A 13008-nucleotide genomic window follows, 5' to 3' on the forward strand; every position below is an offset into this window, starting at 1 on the left:
TTTAGTTTATTTAACATCCATATACAATGCAGGAAACTCTTGGGCTCAGTGGTTTTTGCAATTGCCTTGTAGCACTGGACTTCAGGGTTTGAATCCTACCAAAGTTAAAGTCAACGTTTACATGCCATTGGTATGTTCTTCGTTTGTTTGCACTGGTTTCCTTTGGGTTCTCTGGTTTTCTTCTAAAACATACTAGTAGGTAAACTTTAATTTTAGATTGTGAGCCCCAATCGGCACAGGACCTCACATTAATGGTGTTGAGCGAACCCGAACTGTAAAGTTCGGGTCCGTACCGAACTTTGCGAATTCGAGTAGCCAGACCCGAACTTTGCCAGAAAAGTTTGGGTTCAGTGTTCGGGCATTGAATAAAGCTTTTGAAAGGCTGCAGGGCAGCCACTCAACAAGCTTTTAAGCTGTGGGCACTTAGAAGCCATCACAGCCATGCCTAGTAATGGCATGGCTGTGATTGGCCTGTGCATCATGTGACCCCGCCTCTATACAAGCTGGATCACGTGTAGCACCGTCCATCAGCTCTGAGTAGTGCAGGGACAGGAAGCAGGCAGCTGAAGCGAGGGAGAGTGTTAGGAATCTGGCTACTCGTTTTGTGGGTGACCTATAATGATTTTTTGTGGCTGCAATACACCAGCTTTGCATCCCTGACACAGAAATATAATAATTAATCTAGCTGTTTATTCTGTGGGTGACCTATAGTGATTTTTTTGTGGGTGCAATGCACAATTTTTGTACCCCTGACTCAAAAACAATAGTTAATCCGTCTGTTAGTTAGATGGGTGACATATACTCATTTTTGTTGTGAGACAGGGAAATTAATATAGTTAATCTGTCTGTTAGTTCATTGGGTGACCTCAAAGAATGAGGAGAGCATCAAATAAGGGACGTGGCCCTGGTCGTGGTGCTGCTGGAGCTCCTGTTGCAGGGAGAGGATGTGGTCGATCTGTGCCAGCTACACGCCCAAATGAAACGCCTTCCTCAGGTTCACGTAGGCGACAGGACATTCAGCATCATTTTGTAGCCCCGAATACCAGTGTACGAATGGCAACACCAGAACAAGTAGAGGCGGTAGTAGATTGGGTGGCTGACGGTGCCTCCAGTTCCTTCACATTGTCTCCCACCCGGTCCCCTGCTGAAAGTGCAGAGTTGGCATCTGCAGCCCATGGGCATCTGTCTTTCACCTCACCCCCTTGCAAATCAGCAAAGCAGTCTGAGCACCAAGTCATGCAGCAGTCTCTTATGCTTTTTGATAACTCTGCTGGAGGGGTTTCCGTGGGCCATCTATCTAGCCCTGCCCAAAAAGTGGAAGAGATTGGGTGCACTGATGCCCAACTACCTATGTTTCAGGATGTGGACATGGAAGGACCACTGCAGCACATCTCTGATGATGACGAAACACAGGTGCCAACTGCTGCGGCTTTCTGCCGTGTGCAGACTGGCAAGGAGGGCAGGGGTGAAGAGTGGGTGGAAGATGATGCGGAGGATAATGAGGTCCTAGACCCCACATGGAATCAAGGTTATGCGAGTGACGTGTGCAGTTCGGAGGAAGAGGTGGTGGTCACACAGCGCCAGCTGCACAGCAAAAGAGGGATCAGGGTGCAAAAGCAGAGAGGCCAAACCCTAGCCAGTATGCCTGCTACTGCCTACCGCACCAAGGGACTGAGCACACCAAGGCCAGCTCCAAGGACTTTCCTGGCATGGCAGTTCTTCAGACAATGTGCTGACTGCAAGACACAAATGGTTTGCACACTGTGCAATCAGAGCCTGAAGCAAGGCATAAATGTTCTAAACCTGAGAACCACCTGTATGATCAGGCATCTAAATGCAAAGCATGAGCTGCAGTGGAGTACCCACCATAAAAACCACAAAAGATCTCAGGCTCCTCCTGCTCCCTCTTCTGCTGCAGTCTCAGCCTTTTCCTTCCCCTCTGGAGTGACAGTGGCATTTGCCACCACGCAAACATAGGATGTGGCAGCAACACCACCACCTCCTCCACCGTCACCCAGCATGTTCACACTGTCCCATGGAAACGTTCAGCTGTCCATGCTCCAACACTGGAGAGGAAGAGGAAGTACCCCCCTACCCACCCACGATCCTTGGCCCTGAATGTCGGCATTTAAAAATTCCTGGCCTTTGAAATGTTTTCCTTTCGTCTGGTGGAGACAGATACTTTTAAAAACCTTATGGCAGTGGCTGTCCCACAGTACGTGGATCCCAGCCGCCACTACTTTTCCAGGCGCGCTATCCCTGCCTTGCACAAGCAAGTGGCGGACAAAATCAGGTGTGCACTGTGCAACGCTATCTGTGGCAAGGTCCACATAACCACCAATACGTGGACCAGTAAGCATGGGCAGGGATATTAAATCTCCCTAACTGCACACTAGGTAAATGTAGTGGCAGCTGGGCCTGAGGCAGATAGCAGTTTAGTGCATGTCCTACTTGCACTGAAGATTGCAGGACATTTTTTTGTTTCCTACTCAGCTTCTTCCTCTATTGCCTCCTCATCCAGTCAGCGTAACACCTACACCACCAACTTCAGTACAGCCAGGAGGAAATGAGAGCAGGCTGTTTTGAAGCTCATCTGTTTGGGGGGAAAAAACCCATACAGCGCAGGAGCTGTGGACGGGCATGGAACAACAGACCGATGAGTGGTTGGTGCCGCTGAGCCTCAAACCTGGCCTGTTGGTGTGCAATAACAGGCAAAATCTTGTAGCCACTTTGGGGCTAGCCAGTTGGACGCACATCCCTTGCCTGTGCTGAATTTGGTGGTGCAGAGGTTCTGAAAAAATACCCCGATATGTCAGAGCTGCTGCAGAAAGGTCGGGCCGTCCATGCGATCTTTCGGTGTTCTCACTCTGCTGCTGCTCGCCTGTCTGCGTTGCAGCGTAACTTAAATATTCCCACTCACCGCCTTATATGCAATGCACTCACAAGGTGGAACTCCACCTTGCTCTTGCTGGAGAGACTGGTAGCGGAGTTTCAGTTGCAGCATACACTGGTGAGTCGATCTGCGGAACAGCACCACTTCACCACCGAGTGGGCCTCAATGTTAGACGTGTGTGCCGCGTTGCGCTGTTTAGAGTACTCCATAAACATGGCCAGTGCCGATGATGCAGTCCTCAGCTTTACTATCCCAATTCTATGTCTCCTTGAAAAAACAGCAGCTTATGGGTATCACTGGAGCGTGGCTGGGGAGATGCAGAGGACACAGACCATACACCACCCACAGAGTACAGCTTGTTGTTGCCTCTGGGCACACATGAGCGACTACATGCTGCAGTGCCTGCACAATGACCACCAAGTTGCCCACATTCTAAGCATTCTGATTACTGGGTGGCCACCCTGCTGGTTCCCCGCTACAAGGACAACGTGCTGTCCTTAATTCCGTCACTGGAACGTGATCGTAAGATGCGCGAATAGAAGCGCATGCTGGTAGATATGCTGCTGATGGCATTCCCACCTGACAGTAGAGGATGAGGAGGAAGAAGTCGCCAACGCAGCTGGGGCACCGCCTGCACCTCCAGAAAAGGAGGGCTAGCATGGCCGAAATGTGGAAATGCTTTGTCAGTACGCCACAACAACCAGCACCACCAGCTTATACACAACGTCTTAGCATGAGGCAGCATTTCAGCAACATGGTGGTACAGTACGCGTGCACATACCTTCACGTACTGACTGATGGGTCTTCCCCATTCAACTTCTGGGTCTCCAAATTGGGCACAAGGCCTGAGCTTGCCCTTTACGCCTTGGAGGTGCTGGCCGACCCTGCAGCAAGTGTATTGTACGAATGTGTGTTTAGCACGGCGTGGGGGCTATAACAGACAAGCGCAGCCGCATGTCCACAGCCATTGTGGACAAGCTCACGTTCATTAACATGAACCAGGCATGGATCCCACAGGACTTGTCCGTACCTTGGGCTGAGTAGACAAGTATGCCGACCAGCCATTGTTATACTCCAGCACACTTTCTCTTTGCATTCTCTTTTCTATTTCCCAATGTTTTGGGGTTTTCACAAATTTATAAAAATAAATAAAGGGAAAAAAAAAACCAAAAAATGTTTGCTACCTCCTCTTCCACCGCCGCTTCTATCTACACCGCCACGTCCACCGCGCTTACCTCCATTTTGCTTCCTTTTGAAGCCCTTTAGCCCTTACTATGACTATTTTACAGCCTTTTTAGTGCATCAAAGTTCAAGTCCTCATTGAATTCGATGGGGTTCGGGTTCAAGTTCGGGTCCCAAACCCGAACTTTGACCTGAAGTTCGGCTGAACCTGGTGAACCCGAAAGAGGTCACTTTCTGGTTACTGCTGACCATTGTGTATGTCAAATTATATATTGTGACATTTGCTATATTTCATAGGCCATGTTCCCTTGTTAGGCAAATCTTCTGTGCTGTTCACATAGAGGTCCTGTCTATAAAGATGTCTGTTGGTGGAAGGTCATGTGACCAGGCAAATCACCTCCATGTGATGTCTCCTCTATTTAGAGGCACTGCACCTGCGCTGAATTGTCAGCAGTGCAAGTGCAGATGGTAGGTGCATGACATTTGAAAAGAGGAGACATCACATGAAGGTGATTTGCCTGATCACATGACCCCCCATCAGCAGCCATTTTATGGACAGGACCTCTGTGTGGACAGCACAAAAGACTTTGTAAACAAGTAAGCATATCCTATAAAATATATAGAAAAATGGTGGTGTGTAGAATTTCAACAAAAGCTACTGTGTATTAGTAAGTGCCAAAAAGTCATATTAAAACACTTTACTCAACGGTAACTATAAAGTGGCCAAACCCTTTACTAAAAGAATACAATTTTAAAATGCTTGTAGAGACTTTTGAGACTAGTAAACAGTGATGTCACTTCCCATCCCTGTAGGGCAACTACCTACTGAATTTAACATATTCCTTATGGTTCTCCTGTAAGTGCTGTATGTGCCTGTTTTAAGCATATACGATATGTGTATGTCGATGAACACATTGGTCTACAGAGGTAACATTACTTCCTCTTGTTTTGACAAATCCTGCGATGAGCTGTGTGAGATGACCCCAAAAAAATAGCATAATTTCACAATCCTCTGTTGGGAGGCTATAATTGTCTACACGTTGCCACCCAATGGTTGTAAAGGTTGACACATCTGTATGTGTGTGTGTGTGTGTGTATTGCAGGATAACAGGCTGAACTGGATGGACATATGCCTTTTTTCAGCCTTATAAACTATGTTACTGAATTCAATGGGGACCTGAACTTTGATGCACTACTCTATATGTACAGATGTGTCCACCCTTACCTTAGTTCTAATTTGGATAAAGATTCCGATTTTGCACAACACCAATTCAATACAATATCACAACAAACGCCTTGACAGGTAGCGAGCCACAACACAACATATAGTATAGACATCTTGTGACACGATGTCTCAAAATCATTACACAAATTTCAGAATATCGTGAAATCATTGACACACATTTCAGAACATGTCCAGCCAAGAGGAAAGTCGAAGAAGAACTGCTTAAGGGACCTGAATCCATGGTTGCCAAATGCTTTCTTGACATAATTTTTGGTTATTTTCTTCAAATAAATATCCATGTTTCTTTTTTAGGTATTCTTTTTAATAGCAGTAGAGCTGATTTTCACGATACCCCCTCCCCCACTTACAGTGTTCATCAGTGATTTGGGACCTTCATCAGTTCCAGATCAGTAGAAGTAAATGTTTTGGTAACTATCCCTTTTTTTCCCTATGATTAAACTTTCCCATTTGTGAAAAGTGAAGCTTTTTCAACAAAATTCCCCTGGCGTTCCGACGTCCCTTTAATTAGCAGTGCCAGGCATAATCATGCATTTTAAAACATTGTTTACGAGATGCTGCCTCGCTGACATTTAGAGGGAGATTTTTCATATTTAACAACAAAACTGACATTTTCCTCGTTTGATAAATAGGTGTAATTAATTTTTGTAAATACCTACGGAAACTTTTAGAGAGTGTGTTGTGAACTTCAAAGCCACCTCTGTATAGAACATAAATGCTAATTGAGTACTAATAATTATTAATAGTGCCGGGAGCCACATTATTATAAAGTATGGGGTCAGCTAATATTAAAAAATGAGATCCGTTTTTCTTGTGAAACTCTTTACTGGGAGATTAAAAAAAGAAAAGAAAAAAGTTCCTAGCTTCTAAGGAAAACTTTTCTTTTTGTGCATGGCCATTAATGGGCTGTGAGTGTCTTTATTACTTGACTATCCAGCTTATGGCGTGATTGTGGAAAGGTTCCTTAATTTATAAGTTCCCCAAATGCGCTTCTATTTACATAATATGTCTGCTTGATAAATGATTGTGATAATCTCTCCAGGAAAGAATCCTACAAGTCTGCATTTTATAATGCACTTTCTATCTATGCGATAAATGCCGGACAGGCAAAGATGGCAGCTGTAGCCATATGGTCGACCATCAAGCATTCTTTAATGATCAGATCTGAGGACAAGACCATCTCGTTTTATGTACTTCGTCAGATAGCGAGGAATTACTTTTCATCACTGTTTTCCTAACCTGAAAAATAATAATTTACTTGGCCAAACTTAGCTTTTTTTCCCATCTAAAAACTTAAAGGAATATTTTACATAGAAAATGTTCTATTTTTCAATAAATGTTAAATATATATTTTAATGGGTTATTTAAACTATTTTTCATGGTCCTTGGCAACTTTTCAGCAGATGAAAGGTAACACCTCTCTTAAAGTGTTTGTCCAACATTTTGATACTGACTTGCCTATCCGCAGGATTGGTCATCAGTATCTGATCAGTCAAAGTCCAACTTACAGGACCCCCCTCCAATCAGCTGTTTGAAGAGGCCAGTGAGCGCTGCAGCCTCCTCACGGCATATCAAGCACAGTGCTGTGCAATATATCTTGGCTGTGCTTGGTATTACAGCTCATGCCCATGCCTAGGCCATGTGATTGATGAATGTGACGTCACATAGTAGTCTCCGTCTCATCAAAGTCTCATCAGTGGAGGTCCCGGGAGTCAGACTACCATCCATCAGATATTGTTGGCCTATCCTTAGAATAGCCCATCAATATCAAAATCTTGGAAGACCCATTTTTTAGATAACACAAGATCCATCTTTGACAATATGGGATGGATACAGCTCAACTCCTTCCCATTTCTGCACAATCGCCTCTGCACAGTTCATAGAGCATGCCCACAAAACTGTGCAGTGGAAGCCAAGTTTTCAAAGTGAGGTTTCATATGTGCTTATGGCTGCTGTGCTGTAAAGAAAATCTTTCAACTGCTCCTCACAGCTCAGAGGGGCAACTCGGACAGAATCACTGCCCTATAATTTTGTAAATAAAATATGTAATCAGAAACAAAAACACATAGGAAAGAAATACATTGGGTATACATTGAACATGAAAGCCCTTTGAGTCTGGCTTTTAGAGGCTGGGTTCTCTTGCTGGAAGCAACTATATAGTACATTATGAGACCATTGCAGGTTATGATTGCTGCTTGAAGATTGGCACGACACAGATCGAAGATACCACAGTGTATGTGTGAAGGGGATGGAGCAGCAATACACTACTGCTGCTATGTAGATGGCGTTTACATAGACAAAGCCTTGCAGTCATGCATCCACTTAAAACTGCTGATCAATGGGGGTGCTCAGAGTTAAACCTCCATGAATGTCCTGTTGACGGCCTATCCTGAAAATAGTTCGGAAAACCCTTTTAAGATCAAATTACATGAAATACTGAATTACAAGCTAAGGTTTGATAAAGAACTCCACCATCTAGTCTTGCCCTTCTTATCCAAGTATCAAAAATATAGATAGGATGTGCTTCATAAGAATCATTTCATAACACAGTCTCATTTTCATATCTAATACTGTGTAGACTTTACAAATTCCTATGATGGAATGATGTAGTTTTATCCACTTTTAGGTTTGGAAATAAGAAACTAATGAGGTGTCCTGGTGGAGATGAATCACCAGATAAACAGTTATTCACTAGATTCTACTGATTAAATCGATGCAGTGTCTTCTGTTTTCAGTATTCTATCTAAAACAGGAGCAAAAAACTGAAAAATATGAATAAAGCTGTGTGCTAAAGGTTTACATTTTTTTTCAATATATTTCATTCTGTTGTAGATCACTGTCACCCTTGATCTTTATGCATTCAGCCATATTGCTCTGTACAAGCTCCAACTTGCAAGGAGCTGTAATATAGTCCCATATAGAGGTCTATGAAGGACCATATTGTACCTTATATGGAGGCATATAAAATTCTAACAAAATTGCTTCATGTTCTGTTTGAGGGTATTCCCACTTAGGGCACCATGCTGGGTCCACAAACACCACTTGCTATGGGTACGACCCCCTATTTTTTCTTTACCAAGGCCATTCCGTAACTTATTGTGAAGATAAATAGGACCTGTTTCACATGACCACACTTTCATTGTCGTCTTGCAGGGGTTGTACCAGGAGACTGTTGTATCTTGTGACATTGTGGTAGTTCGATTCAGTTCATTGCCCTAACCGGTACCTAAATACTCTGGCCAAAGACTTTGTTGGTGCCTTCTTTTTGCCACCCAACACATGCAAAACACACACAAACAGCTCTTGCATAGATAGAGATTTGATCAAAGCAATATTGGTGTCTAATGATCATAGATGCGGTTGATTTTTCTTTTAGCTTAGCCATTCAAAACTTGACTGGTCAACCACTGTACTCTCTTCATTTAAAATTACTGTTGGTAGTAAGGTTAGTGCTGTTGCTGTGGTCCCAAGTTGTAATCTTACCAAGGAACACATCTTCTCCAAGAGTTTTCATGGGTTTTATTTGGGTACCTTGGTTTTCTTCGACAATCCAAAAATATACTGATTGGCCATAGTTTGTGTTTCTGAGGGAAATTAGATTGTAATCATATTGGGCATAGGGTTGTAGAATGTTTTGGTATTCTGTAGACAACTGGAAAAAATAATGAATAAATATTCATATTTTAGGAACTAATGAATTGCCAGAGTGTATTGCAACACAGAGAAACAAGTAAAGAATCCTTCTCCATTGTGACCCTATGATTGATGAAGGGCAAGTATTAGTACGACATTATAACTCATTCAGCTCAGGTTTTAAACTGATCAGACCATTGTTCTAGTTCAGATTCAAAGTCTGTCTCTGTATCCTATTAATATCAATCAAATTAAAACCGTGAGATGGATGGAGGCTGCTTGATGGAGTATCTTGACATTTCTGCTGGAGGACTGCAGTCATCAGCTTCTTCAGCTCTATTGAAGTGGACCACAGCCTGAGCAAAAAACTTCCCATTCAGCTAATGGACTTTCAAAGCATGTCTTCAACCTTTGGAACATGTTTCCAATATGCAATTTAAAAAGTAAAAGACATGTTTCCAATATGTCTTTTACTTTTTAAATTGCATTAGCTGTTCAGTTTGTCAATGCAATCTGTATTATAAAATTGATATTATGTGTTCCTGTATGTTTAGACTTAAGTGCCTAGATGTAGATTTAAAAATAAAAATAAAAAATCAATAAAAAGTTGATTCATAGCTCATATCATCAAGGGGGCGAATGGCAGGTCAAAAGTACTGGCCACTTGATTGCTTTACCTTGGTGTTCCTCACTTAATGCCCAGGAGCCACACATGGCTCGCAAGCACTACGCATATGGCTACCCAGTGGTTATACTTTGGATCTCTTAGCATTTATGAACATTGAAACCAGGGTCATATTACTGGACGATAAAGCGGACCTGTTAGCTTTCCAGACTTGTCCATATTAGGGCTTGTTCGCATTAAAGCTAGTGATTCCCATTGTTCTGCTCTTGTAGGAACAGAACAATGAAAATAACAGAAGCGTTGGATTCTAACAGATAACTGAGGCAAGACAGGACCCTATTGTCTATAATGGGGTCCATCTGGTTTCGTTCAAGAGTCCGGCATTTTGGCAGACAAAATAATCCTACGTGCTGACCATTTGCATATGGTGGAATCTTCCGAATACAGACACAGATGTGAACTCCCCATAAAATAACACATTTGGAACACTTTTCCTTCTATACGCCTTTGAATTTTATGGATACACTAGCAACTGGGTGTTACCTTCTCCCTTATCAAAGGAGTGTATACTTGCACATTCTGACACTATCTGCACCAAATGAAAAGTATATCAGGACACATTCTCAAATGTATTCATACATTTATAGGAAGAAGACATCTAAGAAAAGATGCTCCAGAATTGTGATTGTGTAGCAAATTATAAATTGTTATTTAATGCATTCAGGGGAACCTGTCACATTGAACAGGCAGTCCGGTCTACATAAAGCATGCTACAGAGTAGAATGAGCTGAGCTTTGTGAGGCTGCCAATCACTGAGTAGGACCACCCACTGGACTCCTAAACCCAGAATGAACAGTGATTTAGTTCAAGTTGTATTGAACATTTTCCTACAAAACTATATATCAATCTGCTAGGCCCCTCCTAAACTACAGTAGAACATGCTGCTCGCAGCTCATACTGCATGTTCAGTATGTCTGATTCACTAGAAAAATACAGTTGCTTTAAACTTTAACTTGACTTTTTCAAAATCATTGTGCAACAACATATTTAACACATCAAGTGCCATGATAACATTTCCTGCATCTGTATTTAATAGAAATGACATGTCAGAAGGTCCTCTTAAACACTAGGTCGTGGGCTCTATCACTCGGTTACATCTCTGGTAACCTTTTTTCACTTTTGATATGTTGTGACTCAACACCACCCATCATATCTGAAAGTGGCTCATTAGCTTTAGAAGTTTAGGGGTTTCTGCTTTAGCCCACACAATGCTTCTCTGAGCTTGGCCTCACTTTCCCCCATTTTATTTCATAGGCTTCCCCTATAATAAATATACCATTGAAATGGGGCAGATACCATTTGAAGATGTCTTGTTTTTTGAGAAACAGTCCTGCTGCGTTGTAATGAGAACTGTGGAGAAATAGATTTTCTTTGTATAATTATTGCAAGTTAATTGAACACTTGCTGACTATTTACTTAGAGGATTTGTGTCTGGGGGTATCCGTAGTGAGGTACCCTGTGATCAGCTTATTGTTGAGAGCCATCTCTCCTGGCAAGTCTGCTTTTGTATTCTCCAGAAAATTATTGTTCTCTTAGAATTATCTGTTGTACTGTTACTCATAGAAATTTTTAACATTGAACACTATCAGTTGGAAGTGTATACCTAAACAATCTGACATTGTCCAATCAGTGGTGTCATTTTCAGGCTATGTAGGGACACGTTCCCAGTTGATAAAAACTAGTAGTCAATTTTTTTCTTGAATATTTAGGAGGAATAAAGGAGAAACTGTACTCGGGATTCTAAGAAAATATTCTGTAAATTAGTTACTGCATGGTATTTACTATCTAGAATTTATATGTTAGGGAAGGTGAAAGGCCATGAACCATTGCATGATACATCTATGGCTACTACACTGTTAGTTTTTTTTTTCTATGGACGACAATGGATGCATTTAATGGAGACCAATAAAAAAAAAAAATCTGATTTTAAGCTATTTTTTCTTTCCATAGATATGGTCCGGAAAAAGAATCCCCCTCTGAGAAACGTTGCGAGCGAAGGTGAAGCACAGATTCTTGAGTGTGCTGCATCAGAAAGAGAAGATATTTTGAGGGGTACAGAATTTTCCACTGATCCGATGCAAGAAAATAGTGAACCTTCTAATTCCTTGGAACAAAATAGTGACGATCAATGTTTCCATGATCAAGAACCTTCTTCCAGCTTTAAAAAGGACTCTGAAAGTGTGGGACACAGCGAAAGAGTTGTGTTTAACTACAGCCACGTCAAAGGCAGAAATGTCTCCTATGATGAGGTGACAGAAAATATGTTGGCATTGCCCACCTCAGATACTAGGGTCATTTGCGAGACCCTAAAATCACCTATAAAGTCTGAGACTGATGAAACTCCAGAACTGGTTTCTGCTGCCTCTGGGGACACCTCAGAGACTAGAGAAGAAAATGACTTGTCGCCAAGGGCTGCTGACCTCACAACTCAAAGTGTTAAAGTAGACTGTCAAAACTCTAGTCCAGCCTCGGTGGCCTCTGAAAACCTTCAAGTGCCTTTAGATGGGAGTTCAGGGCTGAACAAAACCCACACTGTTGTGTTTGTCAATGACAATTCTGATTCTGCACCTTTATCCCCAGAACTTCAGGATTTCAAATGCAACATTTGTGGTTATGGGTACTACGGGAACGATCCCACTGATCTGATCAAACATTTTCGCAAATACCATCTTGGCCTACATAACCGAACTAGGCAAGATGTTGAACTTGACACCAAAATCTTGGCACTTCATAACATGGTACAGTTCAGCCAATCCAAAGATTTCCACAAGGTGAATCGCTCTGTGCTTTCAGGGGTCTTACAAGACATGAACTCTCAAAGGCCAGTTTTGTTAAATGGAACATACGATGTGCAGGTTAGTGGCATATTCAAGTAGATGTCTAGTATATGTATCCCTTTTCAAGGTATTTCTTTCTTCACTTAGGTTTACTATGAGAATTCCTGTATTTTGAACACCTGTTCATGGGTTGTGCCTGATATTGCAACTTGGCCCCATTGAGCTAAATGGGGCTGAACTGTAATACCATACACAGTCTGTGGACAGGTGTGAAATTGTTTTTGGAAGAAAGTGTATATATATATATATATATATATATATATATCTATATAGATATATATCTTACCTGTGGATGTTTCAACTTTCTTGATTTTGTTGTCTTGGGCAGATAACTAAAGTACCCTAAAGTCAGGATAAAACTTCCAGTCCTGGTACTCTCGGGTTTAGGGCATCCATAGATGGACATATTGCACCCAGGAAATAACTCACTTAGTGCTCAAAGATGGGTTTGGAGAATGAGACCATCAGTCTGACAAACTTCTGACTCGACAGAAGTCAGTGACATGTCAGAAGTTTGAATTGGTGGGGCTCGGGA

The 13008-nt window shown here is 42.3% G+C and overlaps 1 protein-coding gene across 4 annotated transcripts in view; it reads left to right on the forward strand.

Moving 5' to 3' along the window:
• The window catches only part of TRPS1 (transcriptional repressor GATA binding 1), a 275397-nt gene that overhangs the window by 56888 nt on the left and 205501 nt on the right, over positions 1 to 13008 (forward strand). For all 4 annotated transcript variants that reach the window (XM_044294001.1, XM_044294003.1, XM_044294002.1 and 1 more), the window contains one exon: positions 11587 to 12491. In XM_044294001.1, coding sequence (XP_044149936.1) covers positions 11589 to 12491 — 903 coding nt within the window. In that variant the 5' untranslated portion in view covers positions 11587 to 11588. The remainder of the gene's footprint in view (positions 1 to 11586; positions 12492 to 13008) is intronic.

This window comes from Bufo gargarizans, chromosome 5 (assembly GCF_014858855.1).
Source record: "Bufo gargarizans isolate SCDJY-AF-19 chromosome 5, ASM1485885v1, whole genome shotgun sequence".
Lineage (NCBI taxonomy): Eukaryota > Metazoa > Chordata > Amphibia > Anura > Bufonidae > Bufo > Bufo gargarizans.